Source organism: Geospiza fortis, unplaced genomic scaffold (assembly GCF_000277835.1).
Source record: "Geospiza fortis unplaced genomic scaffold, GeoFor_1.0 scaffold135, whole genome shotgun sequence".
NCBI classification, from domain to species: domain Eukaryota; kingdom Metazoa; phylum Chordata; class Aves; order Passeriformes; family Thraupidae; genus Geospiza; species Geospiza fortis.
The window spans coordinates 275772-300755 of NW_005054646.1; the positions used below are offsets into that span (position 1 = coordinate 275772).

A 24984-nucleotide genomic window follows, 5' to 3' on the forward strand; every position below is an offset into this window, starting at 1 on the left:
CCGCGGGCGCCGCCGGAGTCTCTCCCCCCTCCCCGTTCCCGGGGCTCGGCCACACCAGTGCAGTGCCCAGTGACACCAGTTGGGCCGGTGCCTGTGTGAATAACTCCCCTTGGAAGGTCTGATGCGGCCTCCTGAAGGTCTAATTCCACCTCTGAGGTCAGAGCTTTGGCCAGAGGTGTTTTCCTTGGAGCCAGCTGGTGCCAGGAGCCCGGAGGGTTGGAATGAATCCCCCTGAGCTCACAGACATCACCCAGTGCTGCCCCAGAACTGCTGCCCTGGCTGTTTCCAGACCTGTGCAAGAGGAGGGAGGAGTGTGGGACACGAGTTTGGGGGCTCAGGGTGGGTCTGTCCCCCCTCCCTGACCCTGTGCTCCCTCATTCCCAGATTATCCGTGTGCAGTCGCCGGAGGGAGTGAAGAGAATCACGGCCACCAAGAGAGAAACGGTGGGGACGTTCCTCAAAAAGGTACCCCGGGGTGCCCAGTGCCTTCCCACGGGATGGGGCAGGGCTCACTGGCTCTGTCCTGTGGGAGATCCACGTTTAACCCCCCTGGCAGCAGCGAGGAGCAGCATTCCATGTGCAAAACCACACCTGGATTGGTGCAGCTTGTGTTGTTCCAGAGGGAAAATGACAAATTTAAAGAAAAAACTCCTTCAGCTTCTCTGTTGGGGCTTCCTGGGGTGGGAACTTTGCTGGGAAGGGGTTCTCCCAAAGAAGTGGCAGCTGGGAAGCAGAAGGGGAGCTGTGGGAGGCTAATCCTGCTGCTCCAGGCTGGTTCCAGGCTGGCTCAGCTGCAGGATTTGGGTTTGGGATGTTGTTTGGGTGTGCTGTGTGTGCTCCTGGATCTCCAGGATGGATTTGGAGGAAGCAGGAGAGGGGTGGAGTGAGATCCAGGAGCCCCTGGGGAGGGCAGGGCAGGGATGGAGTGAGATCCAGGAGCCCCTGGGGAGGGCAGGGCAGGGATGGAGTGAGATCCAGGAGCCCCTGGGGAGGGGAGCACGCTGTGGGGATGGGGCTGGCCCTGCTGTGATGCAGCTGCTCTGTGTTCTTCAGGAGGGAGCAGTTGTCCCTTTACTCCCCTCCTGCAATTCCTCTGGAGCCTCAGCCTGGGGGTTCTTTGCTCCATGAGTGTGTTCCTGCAGGGAAGGGAATGGCAGCAGTGGGAACCTTCCCTTTGTGAGTCACAGCTTGGGCTGAGCTGTGCCCCAGACAGGACAGCATTCCCTGACAGCGTTCCCACCTGGCCAGGACAATCCTGCTGTTTTTCAGGGCAGCCTCAGGGACACTCCCTGCAGCCCCAGCCAAGCAAGAGGAGCTTCCAGCAGCTCTGGAGCCTGTGCAGAACGAGCTGCTGCTTTCCAGGGCTCGGGTTACTCGGGCTGGAAAACACTTCCTGCCAGGACAAAAGCACCTGGAATGGCCTGTTCATCTGGGGCAGGTTCTGTGCTCTGGCTGAGCTGCAGCAGGGATGTGTTTGGGTTTATTCCCTGCTGCAGGGTTTGCTTGGAACAGGAAGGTGGCAAATTTTCCCACCTGAGATCTGTGTTTTATCTAAATCCAGGTCTCTCCTACCTGTGCCGTGGATTTTAATGCTGGAATGTTCACCCAGGGGCTGGGTTTGGTGTTGGGGGGGGCAGCTGTAATTAGAGAGGTGTCAGATTGCTGCTTCCATTCCAGGAATGAGCCTGGATCTGCTCCAGGAGTGCTCAAGGAATAAAGGGCTGGGGAATCTTCCCTGTCTCCTCTGGCACATCCTGGGGAAAAGCACCCAAAAAAGTCACTCTGGATGTGCTCAGGATCAGGCATCAGCTCAAACCTGCTGTTAATGTGTTGTGGGATTTGTCTGCCCCCAAAAATGGAATTCTGTGGCCTGAGGAGCAGGAGCTGATCCCTGTGAAAGGGTCCCATTCAAAGGGATCACTCAGTGCTGCAAATCGCAGCTGAGCTGACAGGAAAAAAACTGCTTTTCATGGCTGTGCTCATGTGACAGCTCTTTGTGGCTCATCAGATTTGTCCTGTGGGCAGGATCCCATCCCTGACTCGGACCTAAGGCATGGGGATTGTTTTTATTAATAAAAATAAAGGCCTTTCACTTCAGAATTTAGGGCAAAACCTGGCAAATAGACAAACTCTAAACACCACTTTTAAACTGATGAAGTTCTCAAGGGGCTAAATGTGCAAATTATTTTGGCTGGGAACAGGTGTTGGAGTGATTCCAAGTGAACCAGACTTAATCTGAGCTGGGAGAACCTGCCTGGGGACTGAGGGGTGCCTGTTGTGGAGTGAATTCCATGGGAGAGAGCAGAAAAGGGGGGAAAACCAGCCAGAGCAGCAGGAAGAGGTTGAGTGGAGCAGCTGGGAGGGGGGAATGAAGCTGAGGGCAGAAGATTGTGGATTGTGGAATTCTGGTGGCAGGAGGATGGGAATGGCTTGGTGGTGTGTGCTGGTGCAGCTGGGGCAAGGAAACTGGGCTAGTGGAGAAGTTTCCCCCTGCAGTCATGCAGTGCTTGCCTGGCTGTGGCTGGAGCTCTGCCTTTGTGTGGTGTGAGGTAGAGACAGTTCTGGTGGAGTTGTTTCAGCTCCTGCTTTAATCCATTGCTCGTTTTTTCCAGGTGTTTCCATCTCCTGTTATGCCGAGCTCAGGAATGGGGGGGAATTGAGCTGAGTTTCTGCAGGAGAAGCTCGCTGGGGTCAGCTGTGGCTCTGAGCCCCTTTCAGGAGGCTCACACCTCACACCCTGTCCCTGCTGCATGTGTTGCAGGTGGCCAAGGAGTTTGGCTTCAGGAATAATGGATTTTCTGTGTACACCAACCGCAACAGGACCGGCGAGATCACGGCAGCGCAGAACAAATCCCTCAACCTGCTCAAGATCAAGTGAGTCCTCACCAGTGGGGGGCTCTGCTTGGAGCTTCCAGAATGGGAGAAACCACATCCCAGGAGTGCCCAGCTTCCAGTGTCACTCCTGGGATTGGGGAGGAGGGCTTGGTGGTTGTGCCCTCCTCCCTGTGACACAGGAGAGGTGGTGGCTGTTCCTTGGGTCACTCCTTGGGGCGTGTTTGCTGTGGGGAGGCTTCATCCCATTTTCCCTCACTAATCCCTGCTTTCACCTCTTTGTCCCAGCTTTCCTCATCCCCACTTTGCTTCTCTCATCCCCAGTTTTCCCTGCCCCATCCCCACTCTGCCTCTCTCATCCCCAGCTTTCCCTGCCTTATCCCCCCATTGCCATCCTGTATCCCTGTTTTCACCCTTTCATGCCTGCTTTCCCTCCCTCACCCTCTTTTCCCTCATCCCAGCTTTCTCTCCCACATCCTTGTTTTCACTCCTTCATCCCCACTCCCTCCTCCCTGTTTTCCCCTCCGCTTTGTCTCCTGCTGGAAGGATTTGCATTTATTGCAAATAAAAGCAGGAAGAGGTGGCTCACAGAGCAGCTTCCAGGTGCCACCTGTGCTGGCCTGGTTACAATTTGTGCCTCATTCCATGCCCTTCCATGGAATGCCTGCTGGGAAGCACCTCCAGCCCCCTGGCTGTTGTCTCCCACAGCTCCCATAGCCCTGTGCTGTCTCCCACCCTGCAGGCACGGGGATATGCTGTTCCTGTATCCCTCCAGCCCAGCTGGCTCCTCCTCAGAGACCATGGACACCTCTGTCTCCCAAAATTCCCGGCCTGGGGGGGCCCCCCAGGTGGTGGAAGATGAGATTGACCAGTACCTGATCAAGCAGGATGGGAAGATTTACCGGAACCGAGACCAGCAGCTGTAAGTGGGGGTGGCTCCTGGTCCTGCCCGTGGAGCTGGGGCTCAGCAGAGCCTGGAAGTTCCTGGGGGAGCTGCCCTTGGCTCCATCCTGAGTGCCCTCAAGGGAAAACAGCCCCTGGTGAGCCCAGGGAGGAAGCAGATGCCCAAATCCCAGGGTTTTGGCAGGAAGGACTCTTTCATTGTTCAGATGGAGGAGACCCTGGTGCTCGTGCTTCTGGATTTTGTGCTCCTAAAGCACTGCAGTTCTCTAGATTAGAATGAACGTTCTGCATTCTTCCTGGGCAGAGGTAGATGAGGTGTTGGTAAGGAATTTTTCCTGGGAGGGTGGGCAGGCCCTGGCACAGGGTGCCCAGAGCAGCTGTGGCTGCCGTGGATCCCTGGCAGTGTCCAAGGCCAGGCTGGACGGGGCTGGGAACACCCTGGAATAGGGGAAGGTGTCCCTGCCCATGGTAGGGGTGGAATGGGATGAGCTTTAAGGTCCCTCCAACCCAAAGCATTCCAGGATTTGCTGTCCCAAGCAGGAGCACTCTGTGCCTTCAGACTCAGCCACTCCTCATAAAGGAAAACATGGAAGTGAAGGGAAGGAGTGGCAGTATCCAATGGCAGAGGTTTGGAAGTGGGACTTGGGTCTCTGCCTGCTCTGGCTTCCCTTCATCACATGTCTGCCTGACCTCTCCATGAAACCAGGAAGTCCCTTTTGCTCACAAAAATGCACCAAAGTCCAACTTCCCAAAGCTCTCCCTTGCAAGAGGCTTAGGGAAACAAAGCAGCTTCTCTTTGTGTAAAAATAACACAACAAGTTAAACCCACCCAAAACCTGCTCTGGTGCTGCCAAAACATCCTCTGCTGGGAGGGGGCTTTTAATTGCTCAGTGTTAATGAGCCAGTTGGGTCCTGGCCTGATGTCTGGTTGTGGCCTTGGGGCTGGAACCCTCTGGAATAAGACTCCTGAAAAGGTTGGAGGGAAAATTTTAAAAGCAGGAATTCCTGCTAAAGCAGAATGGTTTGCCCTTCCCTTGGGGTTGTGCTCCACGTGGTTTGTCCTCCGTGCTGCAGCAATGAGGAAGTTGTGGAGAATCCTCCCTGACCTTCCCAGCTGACCATAAGTGATGGGATGTCACATCACTGGAGCAATAAAGGCAACCCCACCACTCTGTGGCAGAAATGTTGCCTTGAACTCACTCACATTTTCCAGAGGAATTGATGGAGTTGTTCCTAGCAGGGAGCTGGGGCCCAGGGGAGGCTGTTGAGGATAAAAGGAGCTGTCTGGGCTGGTTCCTGCCTTGGGGAGTGTGGATCAATCTCCAGTGAAGGATGCTGAGTGCTTTAGAAGCATTTAACTCTCCTTTCTGTACATTATCTGCCATAAAACATCCTTTAAAAACCTCCTGCAACTGGATCCCATTTATTGTTTCCACAGCCCAACGTCGCTGCTCCTCTCCTGGGCCCTTCCTTTGGAAACCAGCACTGACCTGATGTTAGTTTAGGGATTTTTTTAAAGCAATCCCCACAAAAGATGTTTTTTCCCCTCTGTAACCCTACCCAGCAGGACTTTATCTGCCTGATAAACACACACTTCCCTGGTTGTTCCTGCCTTGCCTGATAGAGGATGAACATTTTGGGTGGCTTTTTGTTAAAATCACCCTGCCACGTGGGGGATGGAGAATTGCTCTGAGCTTGCATAGATCTTCCACACCAAACTTACTCCAGATAAACTTTTACAGGCTGATTTTTCCCTGATTAAAGAAGATTTGTTTATTCCTCCTTCAATTTCCAGGTGAAATGAGATTTAACCCCAGTTCTGTCTCTCTCTCTGCCCAGGTGTCGCCACGGCCCCTTGGGCAAATGTGTGCACTGTGTCCCACTGGAGGTAAGAGCCCCAGGCAGGTGCTACAGGCTGACCCCAGTTCCTCCCAGTAGGAACACTTTTCCTGGGAATGGTGCCTGCCAAGAGGTGGCAGCTCCAGGCTGGAATCCTGCCCTGCACTGCCAGAGCTGCTGGTTCTGGGATCACTAAAGCTCGAGGCCTTTGTGGCCCTGGGTTGATCCTGGTTAAAGCTGGTTTTCTGCAGTAATGAGTTTAACAGAAGAAGTGCTTCAAAAAAGCTCCTTTCTCCCTCAGTCCTCACTTTTCCCTGGATTTTCTTGTTTTGTCCCCTCTCTCCTGGATCCCAGCACTTCCCAGTTTAACCACCTGGCACAGGGTGCCCACAGCAGCTGTGGCTGCCCCTCTATCCCTGGCAGTGCCCAAGGCCAGGTTGGGCAGGGCTTGGAGCACCTTGGGACAGTGGAGGTATTCCTGCCATGGCAGGGGGTGGGCTTTAAAGCCCCTCCCAACCCAAACCATTCCATGGTTGTCCAGGCTGAAGCAGCTTTAGTGACACCTCCAGACGTGCTGGGCTGTGTCATTTGTGGCACAAAGCAGCAGCCACCCCCCCCAGAGGGGATCCTGCTGTTCCAGGATGGCTCTTCCCCTCTGCTGGAAGTGCTCTGTCAGTCCTTGGCCGTGTTGGAACAGCTGGGCCCATTGTTTGTTGTTAGATATTGAAAGGAAAAAACCTTTTGCTGTTGAGATTCTGATTTGTGGGGCCAATCTGTTCCCAGAGCAGGAGGCCACCATAAAACTCCCCGTTGTAAAGCTCCACTGTTTGCATCCCAGTAGTAGCTGCCTTGCAAATGAGCCTGAATTTCCTTGATTGCTTCCACATTGGCGGGGTTGAGTGTGGAACATGCATTTGCTGAGGGATCAGGGTGTTATCAGACAGGTGTGTGACCTGGCTCTGCTCTGTGCCGTGTTTTTGGCAGCCCTTCGATGAGGATTATTTGAACCATCTGGAGCCTCCTGTGAAGCACATGTCATTCCATGCCTACATCAGGAAGCTGACTGGAGGGGCAGACAAGTAAGGAAATCTCTGGGTTTAAGGGAATCTGGTTGGAGTTTTGGGTTTTTTTAACAGAAATGAAAATACTGACAGATCTCAGTGTTGGACACGAGGATTGAATGGCAAATGAAGGAGAAAAAAAACACATTAAAAAGTTGAGGTTAAAAGGAAAAGGCAGGAGGGAAAAAATAAGTCTGTCTTTTTATTTTATGTCCCCATTTTATTTCTATTTTTTCTTTTCCTGTGGCAATATGATTCCTTCCAGGAAACACTCCTGATGGGAGGGAAGGCCAGATGGAAGGAAAGAAATTCCCTAATTACACCAAGCTCCAAGCCTGTTTCTCAGACTTGGTGGACATAAATTACACAGGGGTGGAATCTTCTCCCTGCTATTCCTCAATACCTTGGAAGATGCAGCTCGAGTCCATGAGACTTCCATTTGAAGGGAACTTCCCTTTCCAGGAAGCCTTGTGCACATGAAAGGAGGATTTGCTGTGGTGCTACAATCTCTTACTTCCCATTTCCCTCCATAAATGATTGCTCCAAATGCATTTACTGTGCTAACAGCAGCCTTTTCTTCCCCCCCTTCCTTTTCTTTCCCCTTCTTCCTTTTCTCCCCCCTCTTCCTTTTCTTTCCCCTTCCTTCTCTTCTCCCCCTTCTCATCCTTCTCCCTCTTCTCCCACCTTTCTTTCTTTCTGTTCCGTATTTCTCTTCCTCCCTTCCTTCTCTTCTCCCCCTTCTCATCCCTGTCCCACCTTTCTTTTTTTCTGTTCCCTGTTTCTCTTCCCCCTTTCTCCTCCCTCCTCTCCAGAGGGAAGTTTGTAGCCCTGGAGAACATCAGCTGTAAGATCAAGTCGGGGTGTGAGGGACACCCTCCCTGGCCCGAGGGGATCTGCACCAAGTGCCAGCCCAGTGCCATCACCCTCAACAGACAGGTGAGAGGAGCTGGGGCACCTGCCAGGGGACCTGGCTTTTCATTTGGGAAAGGTGGCTTCCAAAAAAGCCAGCCAGAGCCAGGAGCACAAAACCTCCAGGTGTCAGGGCAATCCTGTCCAGGTCTTCAGGCCTTGCCAAATGGGCTCCAGAATGTCCTGGGTCAGAATTTCCTCCCAGCGTGAGGACTGAGCTAGCAGCCCTGGTGAATCCTGCTGATAATCCCACCGTTTTTCCTCAGGGGGTCATCCAAAAGGCCACTCAGGTTCTGCTGTTTCCTCTTAAATTTCAGAGTCCTTTTTCCTGCAGAGGTGGGACCTCCACCCTCTTGGGGTGAAGGTCCCAGTGAAGCCCCCGAGGTGCTGAGCACATCCCACACCCCAGCCTGAGCAGGGAGCAGTGCAGAGGGGTGGGAGCTGAGCAGAGGGAGGAGGGAGGGAGCCCCCAGCCCCCCCAGGCTCCCCCAGCCCTGCTGTGCAGGATCCAGCTCCGGAGGGTGGTGCGTGTCCTGGGAAGGGACCGGAGCCAGCGGAGGACGGCCTGACACTTGAACTTTGTCAAACAGAAATACAGGCATGTTGACAACATCATGTTTGAGAACCACACAATTGCAGATCGCTTCCTAGACTTCTGGAGGAAGACAGGGAACCAACATCTGGGATATCTGTACGGCCGGTACACGGAGCACAAAGACATCCCGCTGGGAATCCGGGCGGAGGTGGCAGCCATCTATGAACCCCCCCAGGTGAGAGCCAGGGCCCTCAGGGGCCACTCACAATTGGGGAACACACCTTTTCAGTTTGGAAAACCTCACACAGTATTCCCAGCTGCAGGCCCACAAGGAAAACTGTCCTGAGAAAAGGTGAGACCCAGGACCCTCAATGCCGACGCAGGATCAGGGAACGCACAAACACCTTTTTAGTTTGGTGTTTCCAGCTGCAGCTCCCCAAGGAAAACTGTCCTGAGGAAAAGAGGACATGATTTGTCCTTAACATCACCATCCATTACAGCCAGAGAAAGAATTTTAAACCCTCATTTTGCTTTTTGTTGTTTTTTACCCTTTGATAATTTAAATCCAGGGTGACTGTAACAGCAGATTTCACTTTTAATCTTTCCTTGATTCCTGCTTTTCCAGCAGATTCTGTGCTAGGAAGGAACAGTTGCATCCCTTGCTTCAGTTCCTTACCAGCTCACTGGGAAAATTGAAGCAGCTTAATTAGATAGAATGAAGTATAAATGATTTGAGGACGAAATAATGGAGAGGCTGAGGATGGGTTTGGCTGGAGCAGCTGGAATCCCCACTAGGTGGGGCACGGCACCACTCCTCAGCCGAGTGCTCCTCACGTATTTCCTTCCTCCTCATGGCTTCTGCACGGCTGCCAAGTAAAATCCAACAGCTTGTCAGTGGAAAAGGAACAAATGGCTCCTTGGGAGTGTGGCTTGAGAGCAGAGTGGCACAGGGAGGTCTCTGGGGTGACACCAGTCTGTGGTGATGCCTGAGGGGAAGCCCAGACCTCTGCTCCCAGCCTCTGCCTCACTGCCCACAGTGGCTGCCCTGGTTTTTGCCCAGTTCTGTGTCACTAACCAGTGTCTCTTTGCTGCAGATTGGCACCCAGAACAGCCTGGAGATCCTGGAGGATCCCAAAGCCGAGGTTGTGGATGAGATCGCAGCAAAGCTCGGCCTGAGAAAGGTCAGGATGTGCCAGATCTCATGTCTATGTGTGGCAGGGAGGAGGTCAGTAATTCTCTCCAGCTCCATGAGGTTATCCAGCACCCTCTAGGCTACCTAAATCTTGCTAAAGTGTCAGCAGCTGGTACATATTTAGGTCTGAAACCCAAATCCAGAGGGTTTTCCTGAGCACAGGCCCCTCACAGGGCTGTGTGGCTGCAGTAGCAGGGGCAAAGCAGCACAAACTCTATCTTCCCTTTCTTTCCCCTCCAACAGGAGCCATCCCAGGGAGCATCTCCCTGGCAAGTGCTAATTTGGCCCAGATGGAGCTGGAGTTGCCTCTGTGCTCCATTTCCAGGAGCTGGGGCTGCCCTTGGCTTGTGTTCCCCTCCTTGGTGCTGCAGGGGGTCAGTGGTGTGTGGGGTTAGGGGTGCAGGCCCCCCTCAGTTCCAGGCTGCAGTGATCCCGTCAGGGTTCCCTGATTTCCTGAGAGCCCTCCAACCTGCAGTGCTGTTTTCCGGTTTGGGAGCAGCGTTGGTATGGTGGGAATGCCAGGAATGGGATGTACACAAACAAGATTTGACTTGCTGGAGAAAACCCGCCTGGCAGAAGGCTCAGTGCAGACTGTAAACATCTGGGGAGGGCTTTGTTCTCTCTGATAAGATCCCACCCCTCGCCAGAGGCTGGAGCAAAACTTCTCAGAGTGTTATTTATTTCCATGTTCTCCCATCAGATATTTTTAATCCATGGGACTTAACACGTCACCAAGTGCTGGCTGCAGGCTTTGGTCTGCCTGGGCTCTGGGGGACTTGGGATCAGTTCTGCCCTGGAAGGGTTAATGCTGTGGGAGCTGGGGTTGGCACCTGGGTGGAGAGGGATCATGCCAAGGTGTGTGTCCATGTCACAGCTCAGTGGAAGGGTTGATGCCAAGGTGTTTGACACACATCACACGTGTGTGAGAGGATTCCTGGGGTCAGTGCTGACTCCAGTTTGGAATGAGTCACACTCCAGTATGAGATTTCTCTTAACCAGTACATGCAAGGTTCAAACTGGGATTGTGTGAGAGGGTCAGGCTGGGGCCACCTGAGCTGCTTTGTCAGCCCTGGGCACTGGATCCTGCTCCAAACTCCCCGTAGGAAATGCTGGGGGTGGGAGAGGGTGTTGGCACAGAGGCCTCTTGCAGCCTCCAGATCTTTCCATGAAGAAATATTCCACAGTGAAACCTAATGCTGCAGGTGCCCTGGCTGGCCAGCTGGCATGCTGCTGCTCCTGGAAATGGGATTCCAAGGAGCAAGGCACAGCTGGGAGAGCCATTCCCTGCAGCAGTGTGCACAGGGCCGAGAGGAGCCAAGAACATCGTGTCCTGTGAGCAGAAAATGTCTGAGCTCTTCTGGTTTCCTCTTTCCTTCTTTTTTTGGTCCTTTTTTTCCTTAAAGTAACGTTCTCCATCCCCCTTTGTAGGTTGGCTGGATATTTACTGACCTGGTCTCGGAAGACACACGGAAAGGAACCGTTCGATACAGCAGGAACAAGGTGAGATCCAGGTGTGACCCAGCAGATTCCCAGTGAATTCCAGCTCCTGAGCCAGGCAGAGAGCTGAGCCAGGGCTGCAGGTGGCACTGGAGTTCTTGGGAGATGGGGTTTTCCAGGCACTTCTGAAGGAAAAGGAGCTGGAACCCTTGGAAATGTTAGGGATTGAGCAGTTTGGGAAGCAGGCAGAGCTGCTGGAGCCCTTCACATCCCTGCTTTGAGGAGATGGGGCTCATGAAATCATGGAATAGTTCAGGTGGGAAGAGACCTTAAAAGCCCATGCAGTGCCACCATGGGCAGGAATAACTTCACTGTCCCAGGTGTCCAGCCTGGCCTTGGACATTTCCAGGGATCCAGGGGCAGCCACAGCTGCTCTGGGCACCTGTGCCAGGGCCTCACCCTGCTCACAAGGAACAATTTCTCCCTGAAATCTCATCTCTCCCTGCCCTTTTTAGGGCTAAGAAAACTCCAAGGAGTGGAGTGGGATGTGAGGGACAAGCCCAGTGAGGCAGAGAGTGACTCAGAGGATGTTCCCATGGGCTGGGCTTTGTGACACATACATGGCTCAAACTTCGACCTCCACAGCTTCCTGTCCTTGTAAAACCAGTGATATCCATATTTGGAAAGTGAAACTTGATTTTTCGAAAAAAAGAAGGTGTGTAGAGGTGGGTGGGACTTGGCTGGGGCAGTCCTGAGGCAGCCCAGAGCTGGGGAGCTGACAGGTCACATTCTTGTCCCGGGCTCCTCAGCAGCTTTCCACGAAAGCGTGTTTTCCTGGGGTGTTGGTCGTTTTCCTTGGCTGCAGCTCAGGGAAATAGGTCTGGGCTACGTCACCTTGTCCTTTGGCTGATTGGAGTCCGTGCTCTCCCCTCAGGACACGTATTTCCTGAGTGCAGAGGAGTGCATCACAGCTGGCAACTTCCAGAACCAGCAGCCCAACATCTGTCGCCTCTCTCCCGATGGGCACTTTGGATCCAAGTTTGTCACAGTTGTGGCTACAGGTACAAACTGGCCTCAGCCCTCTGGGCTTCACCTGAATTACCTCTTGTTAGTAGAAGAATATGCCAAAAATCACATGTCCTGCTCCCCATCTGTCCTGTTTAACAAGGGGTTTGCTCTATCAACTAAAATACTTCCTCATTCTTTGTTTTGTCCTGTCTGCAATACTCACTCATTATTAATTTGCCTGGTTTTTACTCTACAACTGTTTAAAGAGACTTACTTGAGGCTCAGCCCCACCTCTCTGACCCAGAAATCACTCTCTGCCTGCAGCCAGGGCAACAACTGTTGCTCACTTTTTATTTCAAATCCTTAAGCTCCAAATTCTGTTGCCTGGAAGCAGCAGTGCAGAACCACAACACACTCCAGAGTTATGGATTAGTTCCTCCTTCAGGAGGGATCTTTACCTCCCTCATGTCGCTGTCAGGGAAACCTGACAGGGAAAAAAAAATCTCTCAGGGGAAAAAAAAATAAATTTGGAAACATTCTTTTGGCTGAGTAAAACAGAAGCTCCTGTAAAGTGCTTATGGTTAAAGCCTCTGGTTTTAGCCATTTTCAGGGAGTCTCCAGAGGCACTGTAGATGGGCTGGGCTGGGAGGGGGGACACTGGCATGTGCTGGGAGGGCTGCAGTGTTCCCAGTTCACTGTGTTCTTCTCCATGGGATGACACATGTCTTCATTTAAACCTTCCCTGGAGCAGAATCGCTGGTTCTGGCTCTGTTTAACACAATGAAAAAACCCTCATGACTTCCAAATAACATCCAGAGTGAAAAGTGAAAGTGGGATGGGACATTGCCTGCCCTGAGCCTGGCTTTGTAAGGGTTCCCAGGGCCTTTTTTTCAGTGAAAAAGCTCTTTTTTTAGTTAACAGGCCCGTGCCTGTATGTTCCAGACTGCTAAACACATCCATCTCTCATTAAATATAGATCTGTATCTCTCTTTTATACATTTATTTATTTATTTTATATTTTTATTAAACAAGGTGTTTTACTGAGCAAACACACTGCGTTCAGGCCTTCCCCTGTCCTGGTCTATGTTTAATTTCTAGGAGTGTTTGTTCTGGAGCAGTGAGTGATTGAGGTTACAGATCAAAGGGTAGAAAAGGAATATTTCCTCTTTGCTGTTCCAGCTAATTTCATTCTCTTCTGTTCACTCAGCCCAGCAGGTTCTATTTAAACACTCGAGTCCCTCTTTTTGTGCTGCAGAAATGTATTTGGATAGTTTGCCTCAACTTTGCCTTTAAATCCTCCACATGGATTAATTCCTATTCCCTCCTGAATTCCTGGCTTTGGAAATAGTAACGTTTTCTTCCCATCTGCCTCCCTCCTCTCTTTCCAGTTGTATTCCAGTGACACATGACCTGATGTTGCTTACATTATCCAAAAGAAAGTGCCAAACATGTGATCCTTCCACGAGCCAGGCTCCTAATTCCCACTTTCCATGTCAGATTTCCACCAAACCATCCAGTACAGGCTGAGAAAACACTGTTCAGGCCTGGCATGGCCAAGTGATCTGCAGCTCAGGGATCCTTGGGAGTGAAACAGGGCCACAGGAGCTGCATGCCTGAGTTTGGTTTGGAGAAGGAGGAAATACCTGCAGGGTAGTGGAGGGTGATGCTGTCAGAGCCCCCAGAAGGGCAGCTCCTCCTCCTTGGAGCTCCTGGCAGAGCATCCCTGCTGTTCCCTGGGCTCTGGCTCTTGGGATAATTGTGGAAATGTGTGTGGCTATAAAAACGTGGAGTTTAGAGGGAATTCTTGCTTAAAATTCTTGCCATGCAGCAGCACCAGCAACTTCATCTCAGTGTTCATCACTGTTAGCTTTGTGTTTAATCAGGGAGTCTTGGAATTGTTAAGGTTGGAAAAGAGCTCCAAAACCATCGAGTCCAACCTTAGTGCTGCTCTTCCAGAGTTACACCAGGGAAATCACCCTGTGCAGGATTTTCAGGAAGAATTTCTTCACGGGAAGGGTTGTGAGATGGAGCCCCCACCCCTGGAGGTGCCCAGGGATGTTGGCCTGGGTGACAGCGTGTGGATCAGTCACAGATGAACCTCAGTGATCCTGGGATCTTTAACCATGCTCTCCTCCTGCAGGTGGTCCTGACAACCAGGTGCACTTTGAGGGCTACCAGGTGTCCAACCAGTGCATGGCCCTGGTGCGGGACGAGTGCCTGCTGCCCTGCCGGGACGCGCCCGAGCTGGGCTACGCCAAGGAGTCCAGCAGCGAGCAGTACGTGCCTGATGTCTTCTACAAGGTGAGGGCTGAGGGCCTGGCCAGCTCTGGGATGTGCCCCTGGATCCAAGCACTGATCCTGAGGGAGAACGTGCATCCAGAGCAGGTCCAAAGTACTCCATGTCATGGAATCGTGGAATGGTTTGGGTTGGGAGGGGCCTCATTCCATCCCCTGCCAATTTCCACTATCCCAGGTTGATTCAAGCCCCATCCAACCTGGCCTTGGACCCGTACAGGGCTGGGGCAGCCACAGCTTCTCTGGGTAAACTGCCAGGGCCTCATCCCCCTTACAGGGAAGGATTTCTTCCCAATGTCCCATCCAACCCTGCCCTCTGGCAGTGGGAAGCCATTGCCCCCGTCTCTCCACCCCTTGTCCAAAGTCCCTCTCCAGATTTCCTGGAGCCCCTTTAGGCACTGGAAGGGACTCTCAGATATCCCTGGAGACTTCTCCAAGTAAATATCTCCAGGTGAATACCCCCTCCTGTGGATTCCACCAGCTTCATGTCCTTCCAGTGCTGAGGAGCCCAGAGCTGGAGGCAGCTCTGCAGGAGGGGTCTTGGAAGGACATGAGGTGTCACTGCTGTCCCTGCCTGCTGCACTTGGGGGTTGTTGGTGATGGATGGAATGTCATTATTCCCTTGCCAGTTGTTCTGGAGCCCTTCAGCCCCTCCTGTGCCTGCATGGCCAAGTTGGGAGCTCTGGTTCAGGCTCCCTGCGGGTGCCGATAGCGCTGCCAGCCCAGGGCTCCTGGTGCCCCATGAGCAGGGACAGAGGAGTTAATTAATGGCACTGCTGGCTGGCTAATTAGCCATCCATCACCCCGTGTGTTATCTCCTTCCTGTCCTGTCTGCTCCTGCTGCCTGTGGTAAAGCTGTCCTTTAAAGAGCACAGGACAAGGAAAGCTGCCTTTGTTCGGGAGGAGTGGAATGAGAGGACTGTGCTCCAGCAATGGGAATGGAGCTATCAGGGTGTTCCTGCATGCCCTGAACCTGGGACTGGGAAGTGCTGGTTTCCCTCTGAGCCTCCATGTGCCAGACTGCTGGCTGGCCTTGACCCCACCTGGAAACAAGGAACACCTCTGGGCTGAATCCAGTGCTGGAGAGGGAGAGCAGATGGAATCCTGCTCTCTCTGGAGCAGGCAGCTTCCTCCTAGGGGCTGATAAGCCAGGGCTGATCACAACCCAGCAGAGCTGGCTGTGCAAAGGTTGGCCCTGAACGTGAGGAGGGTGAGATCATCTCCTGGCATGCCCCCATCCCACTGTGGAGCAGCCCAGGCCGTGCCACACTGGGGCAGCCTCGCAGGAGGTCCTGCAGGTCTGTGGCCCACATGTGGCCCACCCGGGGTGCTGGGAGCAGCAGGAAGCCAGTGGGTGTTCCCAGAAGGGCTTCACTCCCATCTCTAATCTGAAGCAGGGAGATAAACAAAATGGGAACGGATGGCTCCAGCCTTCCATGGAAATTTCCATCATCCACTGATTCACTGGGTCGGGCTGCAGCTGATTTCATGTTTCAGAGCTTCTCTCCCTGATTGCCCTTTCCAGAGTGCTCGAGGATGGCCCCGCCGGGTGGGATTCTCCCTCAGCCTCCAACGGATTTGGCTCTAGGATCCCTCAGTTATTTTTGAATGTTCTTAAATCTGTGGAAAGCTTAGTCACTCCTGGCTTGGGAAACCTTTGGGGTCCCATTAAATGGGCAAGGCTTGAGATCAGAGACGCGACCTCATCCTGGGATGGTGACAACAGCCGTGTCCGAGCCCCGGGGAACTCCGGGAGGAGCAGGAATCTGGTGGCACAGGATGGAATCCTGGGGGTCCAGCACCTTGCTCTCCCTTTTTCCCCAGTCTGTGATGTGGGGTTCCCCTCTGTGCTGCCCCCCTCAGCAAGTTTTTGGGAGAAAGCTGCACTTTGGAGTAGTTGTTGTTTCCTCTGGGACTCTGCAGAGAAAAGTCCATGTGCGTTCCCATACAATATCCAAGTATTCATCTGAAAAGCCCTTTAGGATGAAAGGAGCCCTACAAATTAATTCTAATTGGATGAGGACCAGGAGGCTGATGTTTGTGGAGTGTGGATGTATTTATAGAGCAGCCAGATGTGAGGCAGGACCCGTGGAACTCAGATCTGTCCGAGAGCAGCACTGGATTCACCTCCAGCTTGTGAATGGGAAAAGGGCCTGCTTTTCTTCCATGGGAATGGGAAAGCTGATGGCACTGGCATTGTCCTGTGGTTTTCCTGAGCCTGCAGCTGGGTGGTTTCTGTATTTCTTTACCATTCCCTTTATGTTGGCCCCTGGCCTGCTGTTCTGAGGAGCCACCCCATGGAATTGGCTTTGGACCTGCAGCCGTTGCTGTCCTGGCTCAGGAGGGGAGAGCTCTGCCCCAGTGGTTTGGGGACTGTGAGAACAAGTTCCTTTGCTCTGAAGTGCCTCCCCAGGTTAGCCAGGAGGAAAAATGGATCCCTGCCGGCCTGCTGGGGTGTCTGGGAAGCATCAGCACTGGTTCCAGCTGGAACAGGGCATAACCAGCACGTGCTGCTTGGCCAGCTCAGCACACAGAGCTCAGGAAGGAGTCCAGGATGTGCAGACACGGACATGGACTGGGATAAGGACCCTGTGAGTGAAGATGATGATGCTGCAATGGCCACTTCACCCAGTTTCTGGGCTGGAGGAGGGTGAGCCCAGCTGAATATTCCACACGATTTTCCAGCGTGACTTCTGTCCTTGAGCAGCCTCCTCTGTCCATCTGGTTTTAGAAAACAGCTGGATTGATTTGGATTTCATCGAGAATGTACCTTGGGTTGATGTTCAACACTGAGGGAGTGCTCAGGGTGCGGCTGGGGGATCCCTCCTGGGCTGCTGCACCCCGTCCCAGCTGTGACCTCCTCCCAGTCCACTGGAACTCTGCAGCGCTGAACTGCTCCACCATTAACTTCATCAACTGTGGGAAGAGATTCCTGATGTTTTACAGACACTTTAAAACTCCTGGATAATTGGATTTGGGGGCTGGCTGGCTTTGTCTCTTATCACAGGTATTTGTGACAGCTCAGCGCAAACACGATGTCATCGTCATCCTCACAGTGAATTACATTTTCCAGCTGCCTTAACATCCCCCCAGAGTTCCTTTAGGATGGTTTAATGTGTGTCCAGAGTTTCTTTGGGATGGTTTAACATTCCCCCAGAGTTTCATTGGGATGGTGTAAGACAAAGGCCCTTTACAAGCATTGTGCCAGAGCCCTTTGCCCTCGAGTCCTGCACGTGCTCTGAGCTCTCCTGTGGCTGAGCCATGTCTGAGCCCTGGCCTGGCACCAGTGACACGTGTCCCATCCCTCCCTGGAACAACCCAAGCCAGAGCCCTGCTTTTATTAGAGCCCAGCAGGACCTGTGAGGCAGGCTGTCCTACCATGGCATTGGAAATCCTCTTCCCAGGGAGAGCCAGGCTGCGGGGAGTGTTCACTGACGGGGAAGGACTTCCCTTGCTGCCCTCCCACCAGCTCATGAGCCGCCTTAGCCTCAAATGTCCCAGCTGCTCCGGGGAGGAGGATGCTGGATTAGCTCAGCAGGAGTCTCCTGGGAAGGATTTCAACTCTCCCTGACCTGTCACTTGCTCTTGGAGAAGTCACTTTGTTACTGCACCTCAGTCCTGCTGCCCGTGCGAGGGGCAGGACTGCCCGGGAAGGCGCCTGCGAGTCAGCAGAGGGAAGAGCAAAGCTGGGATTTACTCACACATGGAAGGACAGATGGCTGCCGAGCTCTGCCGTGCCTTCAGCAGAGGGAGCAGGTCGGGAATAACGGCGTGGGATGCGGGATGCTCACGGCACGGGACGGTGACAGCAGCGTGGGATGGTGACAGCAGCGTGGGACGGTGACGGGGGGATGCTCACGGCTGTCCTGGGACGTGGATCCTGAGCCTCCCTCCTGGCTGGCAGCTCCCCTCACCCTCCGTGGATAATCCTGAGGCCACCCAGAAGTTTTTCCATCCTGCCGAGGTGTCTGGGTTCCCACCTTTTTCCCTGTTCTCCCTCATCCCTGTGCAGCTCCTGCCTCCAACAGTTGGTTGAGAGGCTCTAGTGCCAGCCTTGATGCAATCTCCACTGGGGTGATGCATTGCCCAGACCCTCCAGGTCTTGCTGCTGGATTTTCATCCTGAAGCCAAATGCTCCTCGCTCCATTAACCCCTTCCTGGCCTCCCTTTGGAGCTGGTGCCATTGGGCTTTGGGGGTCTCAGGCTGCAGCAATAACAGGATGCTGGGAGGGTCCTGGTGATGCCAAGCTCAGGAGAAAGATCTTTCTCCCAACAATCCCAACTTGGTGTTCATTAAGCCCTTTAAAATATAATTAAGTAATCATGGTGGTGGGAGAGGAATGTTGGGGTTTAGGGGGACTGTCCTGTCAGAATCAGGACATGTCCTCATCTCAGGGGGAACAAGGTTTTCAGTCTGTGGATGTCTTGGAGGCCTCAGGAACATGCCATGAAAAAGCAGGCATTTAACATGGAAATCCCCAGAGGGGGAGATTAAAGCCAACAGGTGCTGGAAAAATGTTTCTGCATATTAGAACTTAATTAGATTGGAAAATAAATTCCAGATGGGCTAATTATGCATGAGTTGTTGCAGGTCCCTTCATGCAGGGGCAGGATTGTGTTTGGGAAGCTGATTGGATCTGATTCCTGTCTTTGTGGTATCAGTGAGATCTAGAAGCAGGTTGGCTCTGAGGTCCTGTGATCTCCCAAAAAAAGGCTCCACAGCTCCTCCTGCTCCTGTCGGAGCCAGAGAGATCTGAGGCCACAACCTGTCATGTGCGAGGAGCAAAGATCCTTATCAGGATTGCCTTTCAAAGGCGCTTCAAAGACTGGAAGGGAGATTTTTTACAGAGGGAACAGTTCCTGGGGACAGGGGGTGCTCGGGGAGGGGGCTGTGCCTGGAGGGGAGCAGCGTGCTGGAGCCTGCTGGGGCGAGGTCTGGATGGGAGAGGGGTGGTGCTGGCTGCTGCTCTGCATAGCTGTGCTGTGTAAACACCAGGGAGAGCGGGGGAGTGGTGTTCTCCAGGAGAAAACACGGCTGGGAGAAAGGGGAGGGAGTCCTGGAGTCAGCTGTGGGCAGCAGGGCCCTGCATGGTGCTCCCTGGCTCAGCCCATGGAATGCTGCTCCCATCCCACACGGGAAGAGCAAGGCTTTGTCACCTTTGGGGGGTGACAGCTCCAGATCCAGCTTCCGCCACTGAGAGCCCATGGAACGTCCAGTACAACATCCCTGACTGGGAATTATGGGCGTATGATTTATGTGGGGCTCCATGAATGATTTATGCCACGTTAAGTGATGATTTAGGGAGAAAACACAACCCCCTCGTACGGAATCTTTAATGAAAAGTGTCAGTTCTCCGGGATTTATTTCCGAAGCGGCGTTTGAACCCGGCGTGTTTGACATCAATCACGTCTAATTGTCAGGTTATGATTAATGAACATATGCCGGCCGTTTGTCTGCCTAATTAAACTTTATGTTCTCCTCGTCTGGCAAAGCAAAACAAGTTTACGCCATGGGATGTGCTGGTTCCAAGGGTCTGGGTGCGAGGAAGTGCCTGGATTCCCAATTCCCAGATGAAGAGTTGGTTGAGGCACTGCTGGATTTGCAGAAAGGCTGGTTTGCCTGGGCTGAGGGAGCAGAGGTGACCTGTCCCTCTCTTTGAGAGGGAGTTGCTGCCTAAATCGTATTTAAAATCATGGAATTTGGGATACCTGCAGTTGGAAGGGATGCACAAGGATCATGGAGTCCAACAACGCCAAGAATCCCACCTTTACACTCAGTGGATAATTCCAAGCCTCTCTCTAGTGGGAGACAAGCCCAAGGTGACTCTGCACTCTCTTGGCTCACAAGGAAACAGAGATCCTGGTTCCAGAGATGCTGGAATTACAGAGATCTCCAGCCCCAGGGAGCAGCAGGGAATCGGGCAGCCCTGCACCACCCATGCAGGTTCTTTTCCACACCCTCAGTGATCTGCCAGAGCACAGGATTCTACACGAGCATCTCCAGGGCAGGATCCCTTGGGCTTCACACCACTTCCATGCTCAGGAATAATCCAACTCTTTTTCTTTCAGGACATAGACAAGTTTGGGAACGAGATCACCCAGCTGGCTCGCCCGCTCCCGGTCGAGTACCTCATCATAGACGTGAGTATTCCCTGCACGTGTTTGCTTCCTACAGGAGATGCTAACAGGAGAGCAACCTGCTAACCCACCTCTGAAATCCCCAGTGGAGGGGATTCCTGAGACACATTGTCCTCCTCTGCCTGCTGCTGCCAGGCATTGCTAGCAGGGAGGTGGCTGCCCTGCTCCGTGGGGTCGGTGTGGTGCCAGGAACACATTTGTTTTCCAGGAAAACACTGCCTGGGGCCTTATCAGGGCTCTGAGCTGGCCCAGAGCCACATGGCCAGAAAGCAGCAGCCCCATGGACCCGTGTCCCGGGCACTGCCTAATGAGGAAACTCTGGAGCAGCAATTAGGGATCCATCTCCTTTGAGTGACTCAGCAGGTTGTCCAGAAATGCCTTTTCTTGGAGGAGGGAATTCACTCTGGCACGGCTTGGCCGGAGCAGGGCTGCTGCCAGGCACGGCACAGCTCAGCCCTGGGGCTGGGAAACAAAGTTACAGTGTGGAAGGCAGGAAAGCAAATAATTGGGATGCCAGATGATACTGCTGGAGTTGGAGGTGGTGCCAACAACCATTAGATCCACCTGGAGCAGCCTCTCAGGTCCAGCTGCCCCTGGCACAGGCAGTGCCAGAGCACAGGAATTCCTGCAGGAGTGAAGGCACCTGTTCCTGGGATACCTGGGGTGTCATGGGATGAAAACAGAGGGTTGGAACGTGCATTAGGATCCCCCCAGGACCTCCCTCCAGCAGCAGCTGCCTGGCACAGGGCACAGCTGTGCCAGGATTGCTGTATCCCAGTGACCTGTGCAGAGAGGGATGCTCTCCGTGGCATCTGTCAGGACCAAACCCATCATGTCCCTCCAGCTTCCTTAGAAAGGGAGCCAAGAGGTGTGGTGATGGAATATCACTTTAAATTAAATTAAAAGCCATCAGATCCCTGCAGGATGCCTCACTGTTTGGCTGAGCTGGGATCATAGCCATGGCTGTTCTCAGCTATCTGGACTTGCTTCCCATATCCCACTGGTCTCTGATCATCCTTCCTTAGATTTTTTTCTTTTTTTTTTTAGATTACTACAACTTTCCCCAAGGATCCAGTCTACACTTTTTCTATTTCTCAAAACCCATTCCCTATCGAGAACCGCGATGTGCTGGGAGAAACTCAGGTGAGGGGAGATTCCTGATGGGATTCCTGGGTTCCCTGGGGATGGGCTCTGCCTCCCTCGTGCTCGCTGACATCTGCAGAGGGACAGCTGTGCCCTCAAGTCACCCCCTCCTGGCTCAGCCTGCCAAGGTCCTTCCTGCACGGAGCAGTGTCTGCATGCCAATGCTCCTGCCACATCCACGATGGGATCAGGGCTCCCTGTGCCTGCCACGCAGCTCCAGAGAGGCCAGGGGGCTCCAGCCCCATAGTGACAGCACAAACCTGCTGAGACTGGGCTCTGTTCTGCTCCCTTCTCTTTCTGGATGGAATCCTTAAGCACAGAGAGCTGTTCCTGCAAGAAGTCAAGGCAGAGGATGGGATGAGATGTCCTCTTCCTCTTTTCTGTAGGAGCAAGGCTGGAGTTGCCTGGCTCCCCCTCAGCACCTCTTGGATCTGAGATCAGCTCTGTGGGTGCTGGGCTTGGTCAAGAGGAGCTCCTGTGGGCCCAGGGATCATTTTTCCTGGAAGTTGTTAGCTGGGATTCAGTCATCTGGGCGGGGATCTGATTTTGGGAATGTCCCTGCAGATGACAGCGAGAGGAACAGGAATATCTGTTAGTGGATCCAAATAGGAATTGACTTCTCTTCATTACTGTCCCCTCTCCCCAGGACTTCCACAGTTTGGCCACATACTTGTCCCAAAATACTTCCTCCATTTTCCTAGACATCATTTCCGATTTCCATCTGCTCCTCTTCCTGGTCACAAACGAGGTCATGCCTCTGCGGGTACGTAACGGGGCTGGGAGGGTCCTGTCCCCACACCATCCCCCCCATCCCAGGGCCCTCAGCCCCTCCAGGGGTCCCTCAGGAGGGTGGAGGTGACAGTTCCTGCAATCCCATGACCCTGCGCAGGCCCTTGTGCTGGCTCTTCCCGACCAAGCTGTTGGGAGAAGGTTTAAAGAGTTCTAAAACCTTTTTTAAACTCTAAACACAAAGCCCCTGAGCTGCTGGGAGCACTGAGGGGGGTTGTTGTCCACATGATCCCAGAGCCAACTTGGCTGCAGCTCCCAGAGCTGGAAGTGTTTTAAAAATTATCTCAGAGTCAGGAATTCGGTGGGAACAATGAGGAGATCAGAGCCTCCGGAGCTCAAGGCCAGCGAGGTCCTGGCTGTGCAGCTCTGCTGCCCTTGGCCGGGCACTGGGGCCTGGCGGCTGCCCCGGAGCTTCCCGGGGAGATCCAGCTGGGCCGTGTTTGCCAGAGGCTGCGCATGTGCGAGGCAGCCGGGATGACCGTGGGCAGCTGGAGATCAGGGTGGGAACAGGGATGGGGGCTGGAGTGCTCCAGCGTGGAGGGATTGCTCCTCTGGAAGGTGGGACTGGCCTGCAATGCCAGGACACTGGCCCACAGGGGTAGGGAGTAACTCCTGGGAGCAGAGGAAAGGAGCTTTAGGGGTGTTGGGATCTGTCTGAATGCTGGGGAGCAGAGGATAAGCTGGGGCACCCCAAGGATGTTGGGAAAGGGGAACAGTTCAGATTCAGGGTCCTGCCTTGCACTGGAGTGCTCATTTCCCACCTGTGACTTCCAGGACAGCATCAGCTTGTTGCTGGAAGCCGTGAGGACCAAAAATGAGGAGCTTGCACAGACCTGGAAAAAATCAGAGCAGTGGGCGACCATCGAGCAGCTCTGCAGTAAGAGGGGGGTCCCTGGGGCAGGGTGTCCCTCAGGGAGGGGGGTTCCTTGTCCCTTGGCTGAGCTGGCGGGGGGGCTCCTCACAGGCTGCCACAGGGGCTTCAGGAGGCTCATGGGCAGGAAGATGTTCCTTGGTCACAGGATCCTGGAATAGTTTGGGTTGGAAGGGATCTTGAAGTTCATCTTCCAGGTTGCTCCAAGCCCCATCCAAGCTGGCCTGGAGCACTTGCAGGGCTGGGGAGGGGGCTGCAGGGGGGGTGTGAGCAGGATGCCAGCACTGCCCCGGGCTCTCTCCCGCAGGCACGGTGGGTGTCCCTCTGCCGGGACTGCAGGAGTACGGCGCCATGGGGGGCTCGTCGCACGCCGTGGCCGCGGCCATGTGGCCCTGCCAGCACTGCACCTTCATGAACCAGCCGGGCACGGACCACTGCGAGATGTGCAGCCTGCCCCGCTCCTAGCCCCGCTCTGCCCGGGAGCGGCGCCTGTCCCTTCCCTCTCCTCCCTGCAGCTTCCAGCCCGGGCTGCGGAGCCAGGCACGGGTGGCTCCAGCCCCCCGGTTACTCCTGGCTCCCTTCTGGGGGCTCCCAGCCCAGAGAACCAACGCTTTCCTCAGCCCTGGGCTGGCCCCTCACCGCCCTCAGCTGCTGCCAGCCTGCCCTGGGGGAGCTGGGGGGCTTAGGGAGCTGCCCGTGCCCGCTTCCTACCCAAGGGGAGAGGGAGGCTTTGGCATCTCCCTGCCCACAGCTTTGCTCTCATTCCCTGCCCGCCTGAGTGCCTGGATCGTGACAGCTCCGGCACTGACCGTCCCCGCTGGCATGGGCAGGTGGCTGTCATGTTCCCAGAAAAGGACAGGCACCCCTGGACACCGAGCATGGGGTGGGCACGTGCCAGCTCGTGGCTTGGTGAGCTCTGGCACCCTGTGGGGGCTTGAGGAGGGGTGTCCCCTCCGGATGCTGTGTCCCCCCACTGTGCATGGTTGGACTCCCAGGGAAGGGTTGCAGGGCAGCCACGTAACTCAGGCACCCACCTGGCCTCCATCGTGCCCTGGGAGCCAGTCCTGCAGTCGGTGCCTTCCCATCCCTCCGGAGCGTGTCCTGGCCAGAGCTGGGGCTCAGGGGTTTGCCCCCCAGCCTCCCTTCAGCCCCCAGCTGGGGCTGTCCTGGGCACCCCTGGGCAGGGGAGAGGAACAGGCAGATGCTGGAGGGGCTCAGCCCTCCTCTCACAGGGCCTCTGACCCCCAGACCCATCCTGGAGCTCCCCAGCCCTGGCTCTGGTTCAGTCCCGGGGGCAGCGGTTCCAGCACTGCCCCATGTCCCCTCATGGGAGGGGTCCAGAGGGCCTGTCCTGCTCCAGGACAGCACTGCCCACACCCCAGTGGGGCAGGGACCCCCCGCCCCTCGCTGGGGCTTTCCAAAGGCTTCATCCCAAGGCCCGGCTCTGGGCTGCGGTTGCTTTTCCCCTGGGTGTGCTGGGGTTTGGGGATGCAGCGCTGGGAGCGCCCGGGCCGGGCTGGGCTGACCCCGGCGCGGGGGCTGCAAGTAACGTGGAATAAAAGCACCTCAAACCAGAGCCTCCTGCACTCTGTCACCTGTCCTGGGGTGCTCCACACTCCCAATGGGAATGGGGGAATGCTGGGCGAGGATGGGGCTGGGATACTCCGTGTTCCCAGTGGAATTTGGGGGACCCTGTGTCCCGCCACTATCTCATGCACTCTGTCACCTCAGGTGGGGCTGGGATGCTCTGTGTTCCCGATGGGAATGTGGGGACGCTGTGCCCCTGCACGGTGCCACCTCTTCTGTGTCATCTGTGCGAGGATGGGACCGGGATGCTCCGTATTCCCAGCTGGAACCGGGGGACACAGCCTCCCCTGCATTGTGACCTGCCGGGACGCTCCTCATTCCCAGCGGGACCCGGGGCCGTGCCACCTGCACTCCATCACCGCTGGGCCGGGATGGGCCGGGACGCTCCGCATTCCGCCGGGGCTGTGTGTCCGGACTGTGTCCGCGGTCTGTTTGCAATCAGCCC

General features: G+C 54.5%; 1 protein-coding gene across 1 annotated transcript; it reads left to right on the forward strand.

Annotated features, from left to right (window-relative positions):
- Positions 1–121: 121 nt before the first annotated feature.
- NPLOC4 (NPL4 homolog, ubiquitin recognition factor) lies at positions 122–24528 on the forward strand. Its single transcript, XM_031064872.1, has 17 exons — positions 122–137; positions 290–465; positions 2762–2874; positions 3575–3754; positions 5575–5623; positions 6559–6653; positions 7448–7571; positions 8135–8314; positions 9174–9260; positions 10700–10771; positions 11643–11769; positions 13857–14017; positions 20081–20152; positions 21197–21292; positions 21939–22055; positions 22856–22958; positions 23260–24528. Exons 1-17 carry the CDS (start codon positions 122–124, stop codon positions 23415–23417), a joined length of 1926 nt encoding a protein of 641 aa, XP_030920732.1. The 3' UTR covers positions 23418–24528.
- The last annotated feature ends 456 nt before the right edge of the window (positions 24529–24984 follow it).

What these genes read in the sequence shown, in the direction of transcription:
- NPLOC4 (XM_031064872.1), top strand. An exon ending in CCATCACCCTCAACAGACAG is followed by an intron (nt 7,572 to 8,134) that starts GTGAGAGGAGCT and finishes TTTGTCAAACAG; the next exon opens with AAATACAGGCATGTTGACAA. An exon ending in CAAAGCTCGGCCTGAGAAAG is followed by an intron (nt 9,261 to 10,699) that starts GTCAGGATGTGC and finishes CCCCCTTTGTAG; the next exon opens with GTTGGCTGGATATTTACTGA.